The sequence below is a fragment of the Pseudophryne corroboree genome, chromosome 5 (assembly GCF_028390025.1).
Source record: "Pseudophryne corroboree isolate aPseCor3 chromosome 5, aPseCor3.hap2, whole genome shotgun sequence".
NCBI classification, from domain to species: domain Eukaryota; kingdom Metazoa; phylum Chordata; class Amphibia; order Anura; family Myobatrachidae; genus Pseudophryne; species Pseudophryne corroboree.
Window position 1 is genome coordinate 839228288 of NC_086448.1, and position 24778 is coordinate 839253065.

General features: G+C 49.3%; 1 protein-coding gene across 4 annotated transcripts in view; it reads right to left on the bottom strand.

Moving 5' to 3' along the window:
* KIF9 (kinesin family member 9) overlaps positions 1-24778 on the bottom strand; it is a 167308-nt gene that overhangs the window by 70008 nt on the left and 72522 nt on the right. For all 4 annotated transcript variants that reach the window (XM_063924612.1, XM_063924610.1, XM_063924611.1 and 1 more), the window contains 5 exons: positions 18651-18715; positions 16523-16600; positions 15347-15415; positions 14555-14659; positions 12907-12962 (listed from right to left, as the gene is read on the bottom strand). In XM_063924612.1, coding sequence (XP_063780682.1) covers positions 12907-12962; positions 14555-14659; positions 15347-15415; positions 16523-16600; positions 18651-18715 — 373 coding nt within the window. The remainder of the gene's footprint in view (positions 1-12906; positions 12963-14554; positions 14660-15346; positions 15416-16522; positions 16601-18650; positions 18716-24778) is intronic.

Sequence of the window (24778 nt, forward strand, 5' to 3'; positions counted from 1 at the left end):
CGCAGTATAACACCAGTATGTGTGTAAATACCTTTTAGGATGCCCTCCTGCTTTCTATCAGCAGGATCCTTAAGGGCGGCCATCTCAGGAGAGGGTAGAGCCCTTGTTCTTACAAGCGTGTGAGCGCTTTATCCACCCTAGGGGGTGTTTCCCAACGCACCCTGACCTCTGGCGGGAAAGGATATAATGCCAATAACATTTTTGAAATTATCAGTTGTTATCGGGGGAAAACCACGCATCATCACACACCTCATTTAATTTCTCAGATTCAGGAAAACTACAGGTAGTTTTTCCTCACCAAACATAATACCTTTTTTTGGTGGTACTCGTATTATCAGAAATGTGTAAAACATTTTTCATTGCCTCAATCATGTAACGTGTGGCCCTACTGGAAGTCACATTTGTCTCTTCACCGTCGACACTGGAGTCAGTATCCGTGTCGGCGTCTATATCTGCCATCTGAGGTAACGGGCGCTTTAGAGCCCCTGACGGCCTATGAGACGTCTGGACAGGCACAAGCTGAGTAGCCGGCTGTCTCATGTCAACCACTGTCTTTTATACAGAGCTGACACTGTTACGTAATTCCTTCCAACAGTTCATCCACTCAGGTGTCGACCCCCTAGGGGGTGACATCACTATTACAGGCAATCTGCTCCGTCTCCACATAAGTTTTCTCCTCATACATGTCGACACAAACGTACCGACATACAGCACACACACAGTGAATGCTCTGATAGAGGACAGGACCCCACTAGCCCTTTGGGGAGACAGAGGGAGAGTTTGCCGGCACACACCAGAGCGCCATATATATACAGGGATAACCTTATATAAGTGTTTTTCCCCTTATAGCTGCTGTATCTTTAATACTGCGCGTAATTAGTGCCCCCCCTCTCTTTTTTAACCCTTTCTGTAGTGTAGTGACTGCAGGGGAGAGCCAGGGAGCTTCCCTCCAACGGAGCTGTGAGGGAAAATGGCGCCAGTGTGCTGAGGAGATAGGCTCCGCCCCCTTCTCGGCGGCCTTATCTCCCGTTTTTCTATGTATTCTGGCAGGGGTTAAATTCATCCATATAGCCCAGGAGCTATATGTGATGCATTTTTTGCCATCCAAGGTGTTTTTATTGCGTCTCAGGGCGCGCCCCCCCCCCAGCGCCCTGCACCCTCAGTGACCGGAGTGTGAAGTGTGCTGAGAGCAATGGCGCACAGCTGCAGTGCTGTGTGCTACCTTGTTGAAGACAGGACGTCTTCTGCCGCCAATTTTCCGGACCTCTTCTGTCTTCTGGCTCTGTAAGGGGACCGGCGGCGCGGCTCTGGGACCCATCCATGGCTGGGCCTGTGATCGTCCCTCTGGAGCTAATGTCCAGTAGCCTAAGAAGCCCAATCCACTCTGCACGCAGGTGAGTTCGCTTCTTCTCCCCTTAGTCCCTCGATGCAGTGAGCCTGTTGCCAGCAGGTCTCACTGAAAATAAAAAACCTAAAACTTTTCACTAAGCAGCTCAGGAGAGCCACCTAGTGTGCACCCTTCTCGTTCGGGCACAAAAATCTAACTGAGGCTTGGAGGAGGGTCATAGGGGGAGGAGCCAGTGCACACCAGGTAGTTCTAAAGCTTTACTTTTGTGCCCAGTCTCCTGCGGAGCCGCTATTCCCCATGGTCCTTACGGAGTCCCCAGCATCCACTTAGGACGTTAGAGAAATGAGAGTAATACCAGTGCTGCAGCGGCGTCTCCATAATGGGTGGTGTGTATGGTGCACGCGGGCCCCTCAGGTTCCGGGGGAGCTCACACCGCACACCCTGCACCTATGCTCAGTGCTCACCTCTCTGGAGTTCAGTGCCGCTAATCAGGGCGACCATTTTCCTGGAGTTTTCCACATGAGCAGTAGGAGGGAATCACCGGGAAAATGGCCACCGTGCGATTTTTTCCCCCAGAGCCCTGCACATGCACAATAGACTCTTGCAGAACTAGAGTTTATTAGTGCCCAGCTGCTGGCGCAGGAGAGGAGGGGTCCCTGGTTGGACACTGCACATGGGTCCCCCTACTTTCTTAGGGGGTAATTCAGACCTGATCGCTAGCAGGTGATTTTTGCAGCCCTGCGATCAGATAGTCGCCGCCTACAGGGGGAGTGTATTTTAGCTGTGCAAGTGTGCGAACGCCTGTGCAGCCGAGCTGTGCAAAAACATTTTGTGCAGTTTGAGTAGCTCAGGACTTACTCAGCCGCTGCGATCACTTCAGTCTTTTTGGTGCCAGATTTGACGTCAGACACCCGCCCTGCAAACGCCTGGACACGCCTGCGTTTTCCCAGACACTCCCAGAAAACGGTCAGTTACCACCCACAAACCCCCTCTTCCTGTCAATCTTCTTGCGAACACCCGTGCAAATGGATCCTTCGCACAATCCCATCGCTGACGGCGTTTCCCATTGCTGTGGTCCGTCGCGCCTGCGCATTGTGGTGCATACGCACGCGCAGTTCAGATCTGATCGCCCTCTGTGCGGAAACGCTCAGCAGCGGTCAGGTCTGAATTACCCCCTTAATACGCCCCTGCTCTGTTATAAGATGCTTCATGTAACAGTCAGTATACCAGGGCGAAGGGTGTAATTCCTCCTCTCACCTGACAGGGGCACTGTGTGCTATTATTGTCGCCTATTAAATAAATAGCACATAAAATGTTCTTACATTAATAACTGTATTATTATTATTAGTAGTAGTAGTAGTAGTAGTAGTATTGTTGTCCTTTATTTATATGGCGCCACAAGGCATCTGCAGCGTCTAATAAAGTACATAAACATATGAGCAGAACAAGAAAACAGAGACTACACAGTGCGCCCAAGATGGCTACCTCGGATGGCTCCCCTGTGGCGGGATGTGGATTATACAGGGTATATTATATTATCACACACACGTCAGTTTTCCCATATATCCTTGGGGCTGTGTATGGCTTATCTCACACAGTGTAACCTGAGTAGTGCGTCCAAAATGGCTGCCTCGTCTGGTGTGTTCGTGGATGGGATGGAAAATACATGGAGCAGACGGTTATGTTGGGACCCTACTCTGAGTGTTAGGTCGCTCTAACCACTCATTTTGTATCCTCTCTTCTACGGGGAACCTATTCCACCCAGGGCAATCCTACGCAGTGTGTCCAACATGGCTGCCATGCCTGGTGCCCTTTGTGGGTGGAATATATAACCCCTGCAAGTTATTACCCAAAATGTCTGCACCAACCCCTGCAGTATGCACACTGCGCTCGCCAGGAGGTGTTATTATTTCTTTGTGGTTCTTTTAAATACTGTAATACTAAATCCTCGTACTACAGGTATGTACTAATGTTAATGTCTGTAAAGCGCTATATAAATAAAATTATTATTATTATTGCATGGCATATGAACATTGCTACATCAGGGGGTATGGCACCGACATAAGCTGCAGGGCAGCTAGGAGCGCTGTAAGGAGTACGGAGCAGACGTCCTGAGGAAGAGGTTGAGCTGTGAAACGTTGCAATATTACAAGTAAGTGAGACTCTTTCTATTTTTATTATTTTAGGTTTTATTTATTCTTTTAATTGATTCACAACTTTAAGGACAGAATTCAAATCTTATTCCCGTCGGCAGCCACTAGATGGCGTTGAATGGCGCTATTCTAATGTAACTCTGTTCGGGCGCAGTCGAGTGCTGGCGTCTACAATTCAGCTTGCACCTGCTGGGGGTGTTGAGCTAAAATGCGTAAAAAGTGATCTGTTTGGGGACCCAAACGGCACTTTTACCAACCGCACCCATTAGTTTAGTCGGGTTTATGAGTGTAATCAGCGCGATAGGGTGTAATCAGCGCGATAGGGGACATAATTTGTATATCGCTCCCTGAGACGGGAGATCGGGGCTATAACATTTGAATTCCCCCCTTTGTGTTTGTATTTATCTGACTTTTAAGTGCCACCAGCCAAGTTAAATGTGTTTTATTAAATGAGTCCCTGTCTGTTATAGAAACTGCTGCGTTCCCAGACACATCTGTAGTTTATATACTGTATCATTTCCAATAAAAATAGGATTTTAATACCTACCGGTAAATCCTTTTCTCCTAGTCCGTAGAGGATGCTGGGGATGCTTCAAGAACCATGGGGTATAGACGGGATCCGCAGGAGACATGGGCACACTATAAGACTTTGAATGGGTGTGAACTGGCTCCTCCCTCTATGCCCCTCCTCCAGACTCCAGTTAGAGAACTGTGCCCAGGAAGACGGACATTTCGAGGAAAGAATTTATTGTTTAAACACGGTGAGTGTCATACCAGCTCACACCTCGAACATACCGCAGAACGTGGCATTCAATAGAACACCAGCCGACAGCATGAAAAATATATAGCAATATGCTGACCGAAAATGTAACACAACCTGTGTGTAAACACGACCAATAATAGCATACCGCATGCCACGGCATGAATAACGTCAGCCACAGACTGACTGAAAAGAAACACAACATGAGTGTAACCATAACCAATGACTGCAGATACAGTACGCACTGGGACGGGCGCCCAGCATCCTCTACGGACTAAGAGAAAAGGATTTACCGGTAGGTATTAAACTTTTCTCATACGTCCTAGAGGATGCTGGGGACTCCAAAAGGACCATGGGGTCAATACCAAAGCTCTAGAACGGGCGGGAGAGTGCGGATGACTCTGCAGCACCGATTGACCAAACAAGAGGTCCTCCTCAGCCAGGGTATAAAACTTCGCAAAGGTGTTTGAACCTGACCAAGTAGCAGCTCGGCAAAGCTGTAATGCCGAGACCCCTCGGGCAGCCGCCCAGGAAGAGCCCACCTTTCTGGTAGAATGGGCTTTCACCGATTTCGGTAACGGCAATCCTGCCGTAGAATGAGCCTGCTGAATCGTATTACAGATCCAGCGTGCAATAGCCTGCTTGGAAGCAGGAGCCCCAATCTTGTTGGGAGCCCACAGGACAAACAGAGCCACTGTTTTCCTAATCTGAGCCGCTCTGACCACATCGAGAGACTCTGAATCCGCCAAGGCGTCAGTAGCCACCGGCACCACAATAGGCTGGTTCACGTGAAATGATGAAACCACTTTCGGTAGAAATTGCTGACGAGTTCTCAACTCCGCTCTATCAGCATGGAAAATTAAATAGGGGCTTTTGTGAGACAAAACCGCCAACTCAGACACTCGCCTTGCGGATGCCAAGGCCAACAACATGACCACTTTCCAAGTAAGGAATTTTAGCTCAAACTTACGTAAAGGTTCAAACCAATGTGATTGCAAGAATTGCAACACCACATTAAGATCCCACGGCGCCACAAATGGAGGTTGGATGTGCAGCACGCCTTTCACGAAGGTCTGAACTTCTGGAAGGGAGGCCAATTCTTTCTGAAAAAAGATCGACAAGGCCGAAATCTGTACTTTAATACAGCCTAACTTTAGGCCTGCATCCACACCTGCTTGTAGAAAATGGAGCAAACGCCCCAGGTGAAATTCTTCCGTAGGAGCCTTCTTGGATTCACACCAAGACACATTTTCTCCAAATACGGTGGTAATGCTTCGCCGTTACTTCTTTTTTCTAGCCTGAAGAAGTGTGGGAATGACTTCACTGGGAATACCCTTTCGGGCTAGGATTTGGCGTTCAGCCGCCACGCCGTCAAACGCAGCCGCGGTAAGTCCTGATACACGCACGGCCCCTGTTGTAACAGGTCCTCCCGAAGAGGAAGAGGCCAGGGATCTTCTATGAGCAACTCCTGAAGATCTGGATACCAGGCCCTTCTTGGCCAATCCGGAACAATGAGTATCGCCTGAACCCTTGTTCTTCTTATAATTTTTATCACCTTTGGAATGAGTGGAAGTGGAGGAAACACATATACCGATGGAAACACCCACGGTGTCACTAGGGCATCCACTGCTACCGCTTGAGGGTCCCTTGACCTGGAACAATATCTCTGAAGTTTCTTGTTGAGGCGGGACGCCATCATGTCTACTTGAGGAACTCCCCAACGACTTGTCACTTCTGCAAAGACCTCTTGATGAAGACCCCACTCTCCAGGATGGAGATCGTGTCTGCTGAGGAAGTCTGCTTCCCAGTTGTCCACTCCTGGAATGAAGACTGCTGACAGAGCGCTGGCATGTCTTTCCGCCCAGCAAAGAATCTTCGTGGCCTCGGCCATCGCCGCTCTGCTCCTTGTTCCACCCTGGCGGTTTACGTACGCCACTGCTGTCACGTTGTCTGACTGAATCAAGACAGGCAGACCTCGAAGAAGATGTTCTGCTTGCAGGATGCCGTTGTAAATGGCCCTTAATTCCAGAATGTTTATGTGTAGACAAGCTTCCAGGCTTGACCACTTTCCCTGAAAGTTTCTTCCCTGTTTGACTGCTCCCCAGCCTCGGAGGCTTGCATCTGTGGTCACCAGGATCCAGTCCTGAATCCTGAACCTGCGTCCCTCCAGAAGGTGAGAACTGTGCAGCCACCACAGAAGGGAGATTCTGGTCCTGGAAGATAGAATTATTTTCCGGTGCATGTCCAGGTGAGACCCGGACCACTGGTCCAACAGGTCCCACTGAAACACCCTAGCATGGAACCTGCCATACGGAATGGCCTCGTAGGCCGCCACCATCTTCCCCAGCAACCGAGTGCATTGAAGAACTGACACCTTTGCTGGCTTGAGAATCTGTTTTACCATGTTCTGTATTTCCAGAGCTTTTTCCACTGGAAGAAAAACTCTGTAATTCTGTATCCAGAATCATACCCAGGAACGACAGCCGTGTCGTCGGAACCAACTGTGATTTTGGCAAGTTTAGGAGCCAACCATGTTGTTGCAGAATCGTCAGTGAAAGGGCAACATTTTTCAGTAATTGCTCCTTGGATCTCGCCCTTTATGAGGAGATCGTCCAAGTACGAAATAATTGTGATTCCCTGCTTGCGCAGGAGAACCATCATTTCCGCCATTACTTTGGTGAAAATCCTCGGAGCCGAGGACAGACCAAACGGCAACGTCTGAAACTGGTAATGACAATCCTGCACAGCAAACCTCAGGTAAGCCTGATGTGGAGGATATATGGGGACATGTAAGTAGGCATCCATTATGTCGGGCGACACCATAAAATCCCCCCTCCTCCAGACTGGAGATCACTGCTCGGAGAGATTCCATCTTGAATTTGAATTTTTTTTTAGAAAGAAATTGAAGGATTTTAGGTTCAGAATCGGTCTGACTGAGCCATCCGGCTTCGGGACCACGAACAGATTCGAATAAAAACCTTCCCCCTGCTGTGACGGGGGTACCGTGACAATTACTTGATTTTGACACAACTTTAGTATCGCAGTGCTTACTACCTCCCTTTCTATAAGAGAAACTGGCAAGGCCGATTTGAAAAATCGGTGAGGGGGCACGTCTTGAAACTCTAACTTGTACCCCATGGTTACTATGTCTACTATCCAAGGATCCAGGTCCGAGTGCACCCAGACCTGACTGAAGAGTTGGAGACGTGCCCCCACCGGTGCGGACTCCCGCAGGGGAGCCCCAGCGTCATCCGGTGGATTTGGTAGAAGCCGGAGAGGACTTCTGCTCTTGGGAACTTGCCACAGCCTGTGACCTTTTTCCTCTTCCCCTTGCAGCAAGGAAGGAGGACCCTCGTCCTTTCTTGAATTTATTGGGCCGAAAGGACTGCATCTGATAGTGAGGCGATTTCTTCTGCTGTGCAGGGACATAAGGTAAAAATGAAGACTTACCCGCGGTAGCCGTAGACACCAGGTCAGTGAGGCCGTCACCAAACAAGACCTTACCGTTAAACGGTAGAGACTCCATAGCCTTCTTAGAATCAGCATCAGCATTCCATTGATGAATCCACAATGCTCTCCTAGCTGAGACTGCCATGGCATTGGCCCTTGATCCCAAAAGGCCAATATCCCTTACAGCTTCCTTTAAATATGCTGCAGCGTCCCTGATGTGACCCAGAGTCAAAAGCACGCTATCCCTGTCTAGGGAATCTACCTCAGATGACAAGTTATCTGCCCACCTTTCAATAGCGCTACTCACCCATGCCGAAGCAACTGCAGGTCTGAGTAGCGACCCTGTAGTGACATAAATGGATTTTAGTGTATTTTCCTGCTTACGATCCGCAGGATCCTTAAGGGCAGCCGTGTCAGGAGGCGGAAGTGCCACCTTCTTGGATAGACGCGATAAAGCTTTGTCTACCGTGGGGGATGAATCCCACCTTTCCCTGTCCCCAGAGGGGAACAGATATGCCACTGGAATTCTTTTGGGAACCTGTATCTTCTTGTCAGGATTTTCCCAAGCCTTTTCAAAAAGTGCGTTCAGTTCATGAGAGGGAGGAAACGTTACCTCAGGTTTCTTTCCTTTATACATACAGACTCTAGTATCAGGGACAGCAGGGTCCTCAGTGATACGTAACACGTCTTTTATCGCCACAATCATGTACTGAATACTTTTAGCCAGCTTTGGATGTAATCTGGCATCACTATAGTCGACACTGGAATCAGAGTCCGTGGCGGTATCTGTATCTGCTATCTGGGTAAATGCACGTTTCTGCAACCCCGAAAGGGTCTGGGTCTGTGACAAAGCATCCTCCATGGATTTCCTCCATGTCTGGTTCTTAGACTCAGATTTATCAAATTTCTTAGTCAACTTAGTCACATTTGCATTTAAAACACTCAACATATTCACCCAATCATCCGCCGGCGGTGCCGACATGGTCACTCTCACAGTACTCTCTGTCCCCACTCCAGCCTCCTCCTGGGAAGAGCACTCAGCCTCAGACATGTCGACACACACGTACTGACACCTACAACCACACTGGGGCTATAGGAGACAGACCCACAACAAAGACTGTAAGTGAGATACAGAGGGAGTTCTGCCAGCTCACACCCAGCGCCTATTCCAGTACTGAAGTCAGTAAAAAGACTGCACAGACCTGTTAGCGCTTTATATATAAATCAATTTGCACCAAATCACTTGTGCCCCCCCGTTTTGCACCCTGTTACTTGTACAGCAGTGTGGAGGTCAGGGCCAGCGTCTCTGCAGCTTCTGTGAAGAGAAAATGGCGCTGGTCAGAGCTGTGTGGGCTAAGCCCCGCCCACTACATGGCGCGCTTCAGTCCCGCTTAAATTTATATTTATACTGGCGGGGGTCCCTTAACTAGTTTTTACTTATACCAGTGCTGTTTGAGGTGTTCATGCTGCCCAGGGCGCCCCCCCCCCCCCCCCCTGCAGTGCCGTGTTATGTGTGGGAGTATGGCGGGCAGCGTGGCCGCTGCGCAGTACCTCAAACGCCGTCTTCTGCTGTCACTGAAGTCTTCTGATCTTCTCATACTCACCCGGCTTCTGTCTTCTGGCTCTGTGAGGGGGGTGACGGAGCGGCTCCGGGAACAAGCAGCTAGGCGCACCAAGTGATTGAACTCTCTGGAGCTAATGGTGTCCAGTAGCCTAAGAAGAAGAGCCCTTGAACTCAGAGAAGTAGGTCTGATTCTCTCCCCTCACTCCCACGATGCAGAGAACCTGTAGCCAGCAGGTCTCCCAGAAAATAATAAACCTAATAAAAGTCTTTTTCTGAGAAACTCAGGAGAGCTCCCCTAGTGTGTGTCCAGTCTCTCTGGGCACAGAATCTGAGGTCTGGAGGAGGAGCATAGAGGGAGGAGCCAGTTCACACCCATTCAAAGTCTTATAGTGTGCCCATGTCTCCTGCGGTTCCCGTCTATACCCCATGGTTCTTGAAGCATCCCCGGCATCCTCTAGGACGTATGATAAATACATTTTTTTCACCCCTGCACTGCTGTAGCAGCCACTTCTCCTGGTCTTGTGCGCACAGCTCACGTACAGTGGGTAAGGAGGTAGTGCAGACAGAGCTGATCATACGATGTACCCGCATGTAAGGTGTCACATTTATATACACTAGAGTCAGCGCCGGTGGCTATCCTGTATTATATATATACCCCTTCACAAATCACGGCACTGGAGACAGGTTTCAGATGCAATAAAAAGCTTGTAATGTAGGTAGACGCACGTTTCAGAGCTTCCGCTCCGTCCTCAGTACCATACAAGATAAACACAACTTGACAATACACACATTTAAATACCTGTGTAGGTCCCGCCGAGCGCCGCCGCCGTCCCCCTGGCTCCCGTTCACCGCCACTGCTCTCACTTCCGCTTCCGCTCCCGACCTCATGTTGCCAGGCAACGCTCAGCTTGCGCGTCACCAGCCCCACAGTCTGCAGAGCGGGACGTCACTGATATTGCAGCTCCGGAACTGGTTCCCCCGGGGTCTGCAGCACACGCCTGACAGGGACCTATAACAAAGACAACACATAATACAGACACTAAAAGAGAAAAACATTACATTAAACATACATAATTATCATACCCAGAAGCATCTTCTCACTACTAAATGCGGATCAATACATATATGCATATACTTGTATACCCTATGGCTAAATACCACTAATACTGGGGTACCAACTATAAAGAACAGCACTATTACCCAATCGATCACCCCCACAAAGAACAATATAACCCCAGTGCGTCCTCCACTAGGGGCATGGAATCCATCAGTAATCCAGTACTATACTCACTGCCAACCCATTTACATAGCATTCCAGTTGATCTTATCATTTAGACCAAAGGGAGTGAATGTGTTTAGCCTCATAATCCACCTTGATTCCTTTTCCAGTAAGCATTTGGCCCTGTCACCTCCCCGCAATGTGAGTGGTACATGATCAATGCCAAAGTAACTTAGATCGCTTAATTTATGGCCAGCTTGTTTAAAGTGGCGCGCAACTGGTTGGTCCACTGTCTTGCCCTCAAGCGTCAACTTGATGGCTGACCGATGGGCTGCCATCCTTTCACTAAGCTTGCGCACCGTCTGGCCTATATAGTAAAGCCTTTACTATATAGGCCAGCAGGCGAGTTCGCTTCTTCTCCCCTTAGTCCCTCGCTGCAGTGAGCCTGTTGCCAGCAGGTCTCACTGAAAATAAAAAACCTAATTCTATACTTTCTTTCTAAGAGCTCAGGAGAGCCCCTAGTGTGCATCCAACCTCGGCCGGGCACAAAATCTAACTGAGGCTTGGAGGAGGGTCATAGTGGGAGGAGCCAGTGCACACCAGGTAGTCATAAATCTTTCTAGAGTGCCCAGCCTCCTTCGGAGCCCGCTATTCCCCATGGTCCTTACGGAGTTCCCAGCATCCCAGCATCCACTAGGACGTCAGAGAAAAGAGTGGAATCTCTAGCAGTGACAGCGAATTCGCCTTTTCAGAGTCAGAAGACAATTCCATCCTAAGTGGGGCCCCTTTAGGACAAAGGGCCCAGGATGGGGCCAGGGGTTCAGGAAATCTGCCACCCGCAGGGGTTATATTGTTCTTTGTGGGGGTGATCGATTGGGGAATAGTGCTGTTCTTTATAGTTGGTACCCCAGTATTAGTGGTATTTAGCCATAGGGTATACAAGTATATGCATATATGTATTGATCCGCATTTAGTAGTGAGAAGATGCTTCTGGGTATGATAATTATGTATGTTTAATGTAATGTTTTTCTCTTTTAGTGTCTGTATTATGTGTTGTCTTTGTTATAGGTCCCTGTCAGGCGTGTGCTGCAGACCCCGGGGGAACCAGTTCCGGAGCTGCAATATCAGTGACGTCCCGCTCTGCAGACTGTGGGGCTGGTGACGTGCAAGCTGAGCGTTGCCTGGCAACATGAGGTCGGGAGCGGAAGCGGAAGTGAGAGCAGTGGCGGTGAACGGGAGCCAGGGGGACGGCGGCGGCGCTCGGCGGGACCTACACAGGTATTTAAATGTGTGTATTGTCAAGTTGTGTTTATGGTATATACATACCATTGTGTGTATGGTACTGAGGACGGAGCGGAAGCTCTGAAACGTGCGTCTACCTACATTACAAGCTTTTTATTGCATCTGAAACCTGTCTCCAGTGCCGTGATTTGTGAAGGGGTGTATGCTGATTTACACTGGCACGGGGACCTATTGTTGTTTGAACTCCAGATAGTGCCGGCTGCTATGGACAAATATATATATATATATATATATATCACTGGGAGCCTCTGGGCAGATTCTGTTTATCTCCTTATCGGCTGCATCTTTACATGTTGAGGCATCAGACATTTCTGCTTTGACCCAGAATGGAGTAGATGATAGTGTAAGTAGGAGAAGGGCCCTGATGGTGAGAGCTTACATTCTGAGGGGAGGGGCAGTATATTAATGTTACTGCAGATAAGTGTTTCTGTTCTGTATACTTTGCCACGCAGCTGGTACCACATACAGTAAGGGTAACGCAGAGCATTGAGACATTTCTTTTCTGTTTTGTAATCTCGCTTTAGGTCTGAAAAATCAGGAGAGGGAGTGAGAACGTCAGACTTGCCCTGTCTCTGGGCGGCTTTGTGTAGACCTGGGCTGGAGTCGCCAGGAAAGGTTGGGATTTGGGAGTAAGTCATTCCCTCTCCATCCACATGGCAGAGGAGGCGGTGGGGTATTTATAATGGGTGCAGGGTGTGTGGTGCATATGGGGGGGGGGGGGGGGGCAGATCGCACACCCTGCACACATTTTCTCAATATTTATCTTACCGACGTCCCATAGGTGACGGCGGCGCTGTACAAGTCACAGAGAAAATGATGCAACGGTCATTTTGCGCACGTGCTGTAGCAATAATCCCGGGAAAAACTGGCATGGCGCCCAGGTTTATTGCTACGCATACGCAGTATGAAATGTCTTACTACGCATACACAGTAGACACTGGTGCTCTTCGTGCTCAGAGACTGCGCTGACTGCTAGAGAGTAGGGGGCCCCTGGCGGAGGCAGCACACAGGGCCACTCGGCTCTTAATACGCCCCCCCCTGAGAGGAGGACTAAGCGCCGTGTGCCCCTCTGCACCTGGGTATCATTACATGGGCACACGTACCACTCACCTCACTATCAGCTTAAACTGGGAGAAGATTTCCTGGATCTGCCTGAGGTTTATGATCTGGGAAAGATAAATTAGTGATCAGTAAATATGGAACACAGCACAGACACACACACACCACACACACACACACACACACACACACACACACACACACACACACACACACACACACACACAAGACTACTATGACATATACAGCTCTCACACACACACACACACACACACTACAAATACACAAGGCTACTATGACATATACAGCTCACACACACACACACACACACACACACACACACACACACTACAGATACACAAGGCTACTATGACATATACAGCTCTCTCTCACACACACACACACACACACACACACTACAAATACACAAGGCTACTATGACATATACAGCTCACACACACACACACACACACACTACAAATACACAAGGCTACTAAGACATATACAGCTCTCTCTCACACACACACACACACACACACACACACACACATACACACACACACACACACTACAAATACACAAGGCTACTATGACATATACATCTCACACACACACACACACACACACACACACACACACACACACACACACACTACAAATACACAAGGCTACTAAGACATATACAGCTCTCTCTCACACACACACAGACACACACACACACACACACACACACACACACACACACTACAAATACACAAGGCTACTATGACATATACAGCTCTCACACACACACACACACACACACACACACACACACACACACACATATAACGGGTGTGTCATGGGACTGCCATGGGTGAGTCGCTATAGTGGTTACGTACTCGGTCACACTGGAAGCCGCACTCTGATGGTAAATCTGCATCCGCCACAGGCTGCTGCAAGTCAATGTGGTGCGATGGATGGTGGCATCTAAAGACACACCAGGTGCTATTACACCTGGCGGCTACGGGCGCTGACAGAACCTCAGTCGCTGCACAGTCATACGCACGGAGGTACATTAGGGAGGGGCTTGTAGTGGCATTTGCATATAGTCACAGATGGGCGATCGCCAATAGACGCTGCAGCTGCGCCACCTCTGACTCGGGTCACATGGATCTCTTACATCTTATCCCGGTTGTGTCTATTTCCTCTTCATGGAAAGGACCTGGATGTGACATCAAGTGAGGGCGGAAATGGTCGTCTATTTGTTTTCTCCAGTCTCTGTTTGTTGTAAGTTATTTTGTATTGTTGAAGCTGCACTGGACCCTCGCGGGCGCGCTTCGGGCACTGCGTCTAGCTCCGCTCGCCACAGGTTACTATTCCAAATATTTTGTGACGTGAACCCAGTGAATTATGGGAAAGGTCCTCTCCACGAAGGGAATCTAGACATCTCTTATACAGGGCCGTTCCCATGATAATAACAATACAGTGATGAGTCCAGGGATCACTTTATGCTGACTACGGTTAGGGTGCCCCCGAAACCCTACACACCACTGACCCACGCCTTGCACTGATGGGCGATAACATGGTGGAAGCGGGCTGTCCTATATGTATGCTGAAGATTGCCAACTTATATATCTCTACCCAGAAGTGTCTGGGTGAAGTGTCGCTCTTCCCTCGCTGGTTGTTATAACGAGATGCCAGTGCCACAAGTACTCACATCAATCTCCTCCAGCGTTCCGTCCAGGTATCTTTGGACCTGTGAGTTAATCTCCGCGATCTGGTTGGCGCTGAAAGGTTCATACGTAACGTGCGCATGCTTGGCCTGAAATGAGGAAGAGGATGGCGGAGTAAGTGTCACACACAGCGCAGTCACTTACTGATGGGGGGGGTGGTTAGTGTAAGGAGAAACCAGAGATCCGGCGCCTGCGGGGTACTGACGCAGGGGAGCAGCAGGTCAGACTGCGCCTGATGAAGGATCACATGATAATAAAGACTATGGTGGTCATTCCGAGTTGTTCGCTCGCTAGCAGTTTTTAGCAGTCGTGCAAACGCTATGCCGCCGCCCACTGGGAGTGTATTTTAGCTTAGCAGAAGTGCGAACGAAAGGATCGCAGAGCGGCTACAAAGTTTTTTTGTGCAGTTTCAGAGTAGCTCCAGACCTACTCAGCGCTTGCGATCACTCCAGACTGTTCAGTTCCTGTTTTGACATCACAAACACGTCCAGCGTTCGGCCAGCCACGCCTGCGTTTTTCCTAGCACGCCTGCGTTTTTTCGAACACTCCCTGAAAACGCCCTCTTCCTGTCAATCACTCTGCGGCCAGCAGTGCGACTGAAAAGCTTCACTAGACCCTGTGTGAAACGACATCGTTCGTTGTAATAGTACGTTGCGCGTGTGCATTGTGCCGCATACGCATGTGCAGAAGTGCCTTTTTCTGCCTCAACGAATGAAGCTAGCGAACAACTCGGAATGACCCCCTATATCCCAGAGACTGTCTGTGGGTGTCCTTACCAGGGAGTCCCGGAGCGACAGCTCCCGCCTCAGGTGATCAATCTCTCGCTGCAGATTCTTAGTCATTCGCTGTGAGAGGAAAAGAGAATTAGGATTTGCACTGTCACCCGTTACACGTAAAGGAATGAACCACGTGTCCTATGTACATCCTACAGAATGTAAGCTCTTGCAACAGGGCCCTCTCCCCTATGTCAGGCCTGGCCAACCTGTGGCTCTTCAGATGTTGTGAAACTACACATCCCAGCATGCCCTGCCACAGTTTTAGAATTCCCTAATAGCAAAACTGTGACAGGGCATCCTGGGACTTGTAGTTGTACAACAGCTGGAGAGCCGCAGGTTAGCCAGGCCTGCCCTATGTCGTCTCTACATAGTTATGTAATCTACAGACTGTAATCACGTATAGCTGTAACATTGTGACCTTGTTTATTCATGTCCTGTTTGATGGTAGTTTGTATGTTCTTCCTGTGTACAGCGCTGCGGAGCCGTTATGGCGCCATCTACATCAGAAAATCAGCATGTGACGCCGGCAACAACAAACTAATGAATCTAGTGCGGGTGCCCGGCTTGTTCTATATTCATACACTGCATTAGTGGGGGCCTCACTGGCCCCCCAGCCCGACTTATGTAGATCTTCACTTAGTTTTTGCCTAATGTAAATAATTAGAAGTAAGCATAAAAAGCAGTTTAGTTACATTATTCTATGATGGTCCCAGTAACCGATCTTCCAGAGATCACCATTTAATACAGAAAGAACCATTGTTTGCCTTCTCTTCCCCATAATCACTCTAGGCCTTATTGAGAGGTGACTGCGATGCTGCAGTCGGACGCAGTGGAGCAGGTGTAATGTCAGGGAGGTGGCTTATCGCACGCACGGAGATGGTCAGTTTTCTGGGTGAGACTTGGGGGTGTCACCAGGAAAGTAGTCTGTCGCAGCGTTTACAGAACGTCACAGACAGACAACCGGCAATAGAGGGAGCTGCGAGCGCCTGTGAATAAGCCCCTCCTCTCCTCCGTAGCTCCCCTGCCCATCCAATCCTCTGGTAATACAGTAACTGTGGCCCAGACATCAGGATGCATGGTACATCACTGGATAATAGCATGACAGAGGTGACAGACATCTCCCAACAGCGTTACATTGATATATTCCACAGTTACCGACAGCTAAAGCCGGCTTACCACCGGGTCGTAGCGCTCAATCACAGCCGACGCAGCCGGAATACATTTCATCCTGCTGGCAAATCGCAGCGTTGACAGCTAAAAAACAAAAAAACAAGAAAAAACACATTTTGCTTAGTAATCGCTATAAATGAGTTATAATAACAACACATAAGCTATAAAACTCGCAGTGACTTAAAAAGACAAACAAGACTAAGTTACATTGCAAAAAGAAAACCAGCATAATTCAAATCCCATCTCTAATACATTGTTACCTGAAGATGGTGTCCCAGCTATGGGGGTAATTCAGACCTGATCGCAGCAGCAAATTTGTTAACAGTTGGGCAAAACCATGTGCACTGCAGGTGGGGCAGATATAACATGTGCAGAGAGAGTTAGATTTGGGTGGGGTGTGTTCAAACTGAAATCTAAATTGCAGTGTAAAAATAAAGCAGCCAGTATTTACCCTGCACAGAAACAAAATAACCCACCCAAATCTAACTCTCTGCACATGTTACATCTGCCCCACCTGCAGTGCACATGGTTTTGCCCAACTGCTAACAAATTTGCTGCTGCGATCAGGTCTGAATTACCCACTATAACCGTAACCCAAGGAGCTTAACTTGTCTTTTTTACTTGAATAGCAAAAACTTGTGGCAGCGGGGTTTTAACCCACATTGAGTAATTTGCGGGTAATTAAATCTGGCTAATCACTGTAATAGGCCTTACACACTGGCAGATATTACCCAAAGATATGAACGATCTCGGTCATTAATGAATGAGAACTCGTTCATAACTTGGAGTGTGGAGGCACCAGCGATGAATGATGCGCGGTTCCGCACTCGTTCATCGCTGGTGCCCCGTCGGCTGTACATGCAGGCCAATATGGACGATCTCGTCCATATTTGCCTGCACTTCTATGGAGCCGGGTGACGGGGGGGAGTGAAGAAACTTCACTCCCTGCGTCACTGCCCACCTGCCGACGGGTCGCCCGTCGGCTGTATCCACCGTCGGGCAGCTCGGTGGCGGATCAGTCTCCTATACCCCAGTTCATCAAATAACACAAAACAGAAACCCTATGGCGTAAATGTAACAGCAGCGATTCGCTGGCGCCGGTACGATTTCACACAGATCGCTGCTAGATTTTAAACAGAAATTAGTTCCAAAGCAAACCCAACCTGACTTGGCATTAAAAGTTATTGTCGCTTTAAGTGTAGCAGTTATCTTGCCAAAATCTCCGCAGTGCCCGTATTCCTGCCCCGTGCTGGCCAACTAATGCAGTATATTGTGTAGCACAATAGTGGCGGTAATTACACAACGTGTGGGTTTTGTAAGGAAATGTCCAGTGTTTCCTACTCTTATCTTCAGTCTCTGCTAACTCCCGGGGGGAAGCCTCCCACTGCTCTTACTGCAAAGAATCCTGTCTGTGGGGGCTAAAACTGAACAGGTCTCCACAGAACTTTGTGTATGGGCCACTGTTATATTTCTGCAGTGATTATATACCCCCTTAGTCTTCTCTTCTCCAGCGCAATAACCTTACTTGGGTGGTGTTTGCTTTTCCATACCCCTATAAATGGAGTTATCTTTCTCTGCATCCTCTACTCTCTTCATTGGTGCCTTATAATCTCAGGACATGGGGCCTAATTCAGGTTTGTAAGTAAAGCAGCAAAGCAAGCAAATGGGCATAAACATGGTTACCCTGCAGGTGGGGCCGATGTAACATGTGCAGAGAGATATAGATTTGGGTGGGGTGTGTTCAAGCTGAAATCTAAATTGCAGTGTAAGATTAAAGCTGTGTAACATGTGTGGGGTACATGCAGAAGCAGCCAATATTTACCCTGCACAGAAACAATATAAATGCATTTAGCAGCTTGGTGTGTTTACTTACAAACATGAATCAGACCCATGATGTATTAGCCGGTTTTACTTCCATATACATGTTATATTTTATAGGCCAGTAGCCTGCAACTCCGACATGAAGTGTCCGTGAGGCACAATGTGAAACAGACACTGTATAATGTTCTCTATCTACAGCCGCCCACTATCCAACGTCCTGCCCAGGCCAGTGTAATACACAATGTACACAGATCAATGCTGGCTGCTGCTCAGTGATGTCATCTCCTCCCAGACTGTGCCGCAAGATACTCACCGTCTCGTCAATCTGCGCCGCCTCACCGTACACGTTTGCCACAAGAACAGTGTTGCAGTTTCCTCCTACAGATGAGAAATACAAAACTGAGAATGGCAGAGTCCTTACAGGAACATAACCCCCCTGCACCAGGGCAGTAACTGGAGGAGATGGGGACTTGGTGCTGGCAGATACTGGCCTGTGTCACCGCAGACAGCACACGTCACACACTCACATTACTGAGAATTACAGGAACATAACCCCCCTGCACCAGGGCAGTAACTGGAGGAGATGGGGACTTGGTGCTGGCAGATACTGGCCTGTGTCACCGCACACAGCACACGTCACACACTCACATTACTGAGAATTACAGGAACATAACCCCCTGCACCAGGGCAGTAACTGGAGGAGATGGGGACTTGGTGCTGGCAGATACTGTCCTGTGTCACCGCAGACAGCACACGTCACACACTCACATTACTGAGAATTACAGGAACATAACCCCCCTGCACCAGGGCAGTAACTGGGGGAGATGGGGACTTGGTGCTGGCAGATACTGTCCTGTGTCACCGCAGACAGCACACGTCACACACTCACATTACTGAGAATTACAGGAACATTTCCCCCCTGCACCAGGGCAGTAACTGGAGGAGATGGGGACTTGGTGCTGGCAGATACTGGCCTGTGTCACCGCAGACAGCACAGGTCACACACTCACATTACTGAGAATTATAGGAACATATCCCCCCTGCACCAGGACAGTAAATGGGGGAGATGGGGACTTGGTGCTGGCAGATACTGGCCTGTGTCACCGCACACAGCACACGTCACACACTCACATTACTGAGAATTACAGGAACATATCCCCCTGCACCAGGGCAGTAACTGGAGGAAATGGGGACTTGGTGCTGGCAGATACTGGCCTGTGTCACCGCAGACAGCACACGTCACACACTCACATTACTGAGAATTACAGGAACATAACCCCCTGCACCAGGACAGTAACTGGAGGAGATGGGGACTTGGTGCTGGCAGATACTGGCCTGTGTCACCGCAGACAGCACGTCATATACTCACATTACTGAGAATTACAGGAACATATCCCCCTGCACCAGGGCAGTAACTGGAGGAGATGGGGATTTGGTGCTGGCAGATACTGGCCTGTGTCACCGCAGACAGCACACGTCACACACTCACATTACTGAGAATTACAGGAACATATCCCCCTGCACCAGGACAGTAACTGGAGGAGATGGGGACTTGGTGCTGGCAGATACTGGCCTGTGTCACCGCAGACAGCACACGTCACACACTCATTACTGAGAATTACAGGAACATAACCCCCCTGCACCAGGACAGTAAATGGGGAAGATGGGGACTTGGTGCTGGCAGATACTGGCCTGTGTCACCGCAGACAGCACACGTCACACACTCACATTACTGAGAATTACAGGAACATATCCCCCTGCACCAGGGCAGTAACTGGAGGAGATGGGGACTTGGTGCTGGCAGATACTGGCCTGTGTCACCGCAGAAAGCACACGTCACACACTCACATTACTGAGAATTACAGGAACATATCCCCCCTGCACCAGGGCAGTAACTGGAGGAGATGGAGACTTGGTGCTGGCAGATACTGGCCTGTGTCACCGCAGACAGCACACGTCACACACTCACATTACTGAGAATTACAGGAACATAACCCCCCTGCACCAGGGCAGTAACTGGAGGAGATGGGGACTTGGTGCTGGCAGATACTGGCCTGTGTCACCGCAGACAGCACACGTCACACACTCACATTACTGAGAATTACAGGAACATAACCCCCCTGCACCAGGGCAGTAACTGGAGGAGATGGGGACTTGGTGCTGGCAGATACTGGCCTGTGTCACCGCAGACAGCACACGTCACACACTCACATTACTGAGAATTACAGGAACATATCCCCCCTGCACCAGGACAGTAACTGGAGGAGATGGGGACTTGGTGCTGGCAGATACTGGCCTGTGTCACCGCAGACAGCACACGTCACACACTCACATTACTGAGAATTACAGGAACATATCCCCCTGCACCAGGACAGTAACTGGAGGAGATGGGGACTTGGTGCTGGCAGATACTGGCCTGTGTCACCGCAGACAGCACACGTCACACACTCACATTACTGAGAATTACAGGAACATATCCCCCTGCACCAGGGCAGTAACTGGAGGAGATGGGGACTTGGTGCTGGCAGATACTGGCCTGTGTCACCGCAGACAGCACACGTCACACACTCACATTACTGAGAATTACAGGAACATAACCCCCTGCACCAGGACAGTAACTGGAGGAGATGGGGACTTGGTGCTGGCAGATACTGGCCTGTGTCACCGCAGACAGCACACGTCACACACTCACATTACTGAGAATTACAGGAACATAACCCCCCTGCACCAGGGCAGTAACTGGAGGAGATGGGGACTTGGTGCTGGCAGATACTGGCCTGTGTCACCGCAGACAGCACACGTCACACACTCACATTACTGAGAATTACAGGAACATATCCCCCCTGCACCAGGACAGTAACTGGAGGAGATGGGGACTTGGTGCTGGCAGATACTGGCCTGTGTCACCGCAGACAGCACACGTCACACACTCACATTACTGAGAATTACAGGAACATATCCCCCTGCACCAGGGCAGTAACTGGAGGAGATGGGGACTTGGTGCTGGCAGATACTGGCCTGTGTCACCGCAGACAGCACACGTCACACACTCACATTACTGAGAATTACAGGAACATAACCCCCTGCACCAGGACAGTAACAGGAGGAGATGGGGACTTGGTGCTGGCAGATACTGGCCTGTGTCACCGCAGACAGCACACGTCACACACTCACATTACTGAGAATTACAGGAACATAACCCCCCTGCACCAGGGCAGTAACTGGAGGAGATGGGGACTTGGTGCTGGCAGATACTGGCCTGTGTCACCGCAGACAGCACACGTCACACACTCACATTACTGAGAATTACAGGAACATATCCCTCTGCACCAGGGCAGTAACTGGAGGAGATGGGGACTTGGTGCTGGCAGATACTGGCCTGTGTCACCGCAGACAGCACACGTCACACACTCACATTACTGAGAATTACAGGAACATATCCCCCTGCACCAGGGCAGTAACTGGAGGAGATGGGGACTTGGTGCTGGCAGATACTGGCCTGTGTCACCGCAGACAGCACACGTCACACACTCACATTACTGAGAATTACAGGAACATATCCCCCCTGCACCAGGACAGTAACTGGAGGAGATGGGGACTTGGTGCTGGCAGATACTGGCCTGTGTCACCGCAGACAGCACATCATACACTCACATTCCTGAGAATTACAGGAACATATCCCCCCTGCGCCAGGGCAGTAACTGGGGGAGATGGGGACTTGGTGCTGGCAGATACTGGCCTGTGTCACCGCAGACAGCACACGTCACACACTCACATTACTGAGAATTACAGGAACATATCCCCCTGCACCAGGACAGTAACTGGAGGAGATGGGGACTTGGTGCTGGCAGATATTGGCCTGTGTCACCGCAGACAGCACACGTCACACACTCACATTACTGAGAATTACAGGAACATATCCCCCTGCACCAGGACAGTAACTGGAGGAGATGGGGACTTGGTGCTGGCAGATACTGGCCTGTGTCACCGCAGACAGCACACGTCACACTCACATTACTGAGAATTACAGGAACATATCCCCCTGCACCAGGGCAGTAACTGGGGGAGACGGGGACTTGGTGCTGGCAGATACTGGCCTGTGTCACCGCAGACAGCACACGTCACACTCACATTACTGAGAATTACAGGAACATATCCCCCTGCACCAGGGCAGTAACTGGAGGAGATGGTGACTTGGTGCTGGCAGATACTGGCCTGTGTCACCGCAGACAGCACACGTCACACACTCACATTACTGAGAATTACAGGAACATATCCCCCCTGCACCAGGGCAGTAACTGGAGGAGATGGGGACATGGTGCTGGCAGATACTGGCCTGTGTCACCGCAGACAGCACACATCACATTACTGAGAATTACAGAAACATATCCCCCTGCACCAGGGCAGTAACTGGAGTAAAGGGTTTATAGATGATACACATGAAGTGCAGGCAGGGGTAAAGGGTTTATAGCTGATACACATGAAGTGCAGGCAGGGGTAAAGGGTTTATAGCTGATACACATGAAGTGCAGGCAGGGGTAAATGGTTTATAGATGATACACATGAAGTGCAGGCAGGTGTACAGGGTTTATAGCAGATACACATGAAGTGCAGGCAGGGGTAAAGGGTTTATAGCTGATACACATGAAGTGCAGGCAGGTGTACAGGGTTTATAGCAGATACACATGAAGTGCAGGCAGGGGTAAAGGGTTTATAGCAGATACACATGAAGTGCAGGCAGGGGTAAAGGGTTTATAGCTGATACACATGAAGTGCAGGCAGGTGTACAGGGTTTATAGCAGATACACATGAAGTGCATTCAGGGGTAAAGGGTTTATAGCAGATACACATGAAGTGCAGGCAGGGGTAAAGGGTTTATAGCTGATACACATGAAGTGCAGGCAGGGGTAAATGGTTTATAGATGATACACATGAAGTGCAGGCAGGGGTAAAGGGTTTATAGCTGATACACATGAAGTGCAGGAAGGGGTAAAGGGTTTATAGCTGATACACATGAAGTGCAGGCAGGGGTAAAGGGTTTATAGAGGATACACATGAAGTGCAGGCAGGGGTAAAGGGTTTATAGCTGATACACATGAAGTGCAGGCAGGGGTAGACGGTTTATAGCTGATACACATGAAGTGCAGGCAGGGGTAGAGGGTTTATAGATGATACACATGAAGTGCAGACAGGGGTAGAGGGTTTATAGCTGATACACATGAAGTGCAGGCAGGGGTTAAGGGCTTATAGCTGATACACATGAAGTGCAGGCAGGTGTAAAGGGTTTATAGCAGATACACATGAAGTGCAGGCAGGGGTAAAGGGTTTATAGCTGATACACATGAAGTGCAGGCAGGGGTAAAGGGTTTATAGCTGATACACATGAAGTGCAGGCAGGGGTAAAGGGTTTATAGCGGATACACATGAAGTGCAGGCAGGGGTAAAGGGTTTATAGATGATACACATGAAGTGCAGGCAGGGGTAAAGGGTTTATAGATGATACACATGAAGTGCAGGCAGGGGTACAGGGTTTATAGCTGATACACATGAAGTGCAGGAAGGGGTAAAGGGGTTATAGCGGATACACATGAAGTGCATTCAGGGGTAAAGGGTTTATAGCTGATACACATGAAGTGCATTCAGGGGTAAAGGGTTTATAGCTGATACACATGAAGTGCACTCAGGGGTAAAGGGTTTATAGCAGATACACATGAAGTGCATTCAGGGGTAAAGGGTTTATAGCTGATACACATGAAGTGCAGGCAGGGGTAAAGGGCTTATAGCTGATACACATGAAGTGCAGGCAGGTGTAAAGGGTTTATAGCAGATACACATGAAGTGCAGGCAGGGGTAAATGTTTTAAAGATGATACACATGAAGTGCAGGCAGGGGTAAAGGGTTTATAGAGGATACACATGAAGTTCAGGCATGGGTAAAGGGTTTATAGCTGATACACATGAAGTGCAGGCAGGGGTAAAGGGTTTATAGAGGATACACATGAAGTTCAGGCAGGGGTAAAGGGTTTATAGAGGATACACATGAAGTGCAGGCAGGGGTAAAGGGTTTATAGAGGATACACATGAAGTTCAGGCAGGGGTAAAGGGTTTATAGAGGATACACATGAAGTTCAGGCAGGGGTAAAGGGGTTATAGCAGATACACATGAAGTGCAGGCAGGGGTAAATGGTTTATAGATTATACACATGAAGTGCAGGCAGGGGTTAAGGGTTTATAGCAGATACACATGAAGTGCAGGCAGGGGTAAAGGGTTTATAGCTGATACACATGAAGTGCAGGCAGGGGTAAAGGGTTTATAGCAGATACACATGAAGTGCAGGCAGGGGTAAATGGTTTATAGCTGATACACATGAAGTGCAGGCAGGGGTACAGGGTTTATAGATGATACACATGAAGTGCAGGCAGGGGTACAGGGTTTATAGCT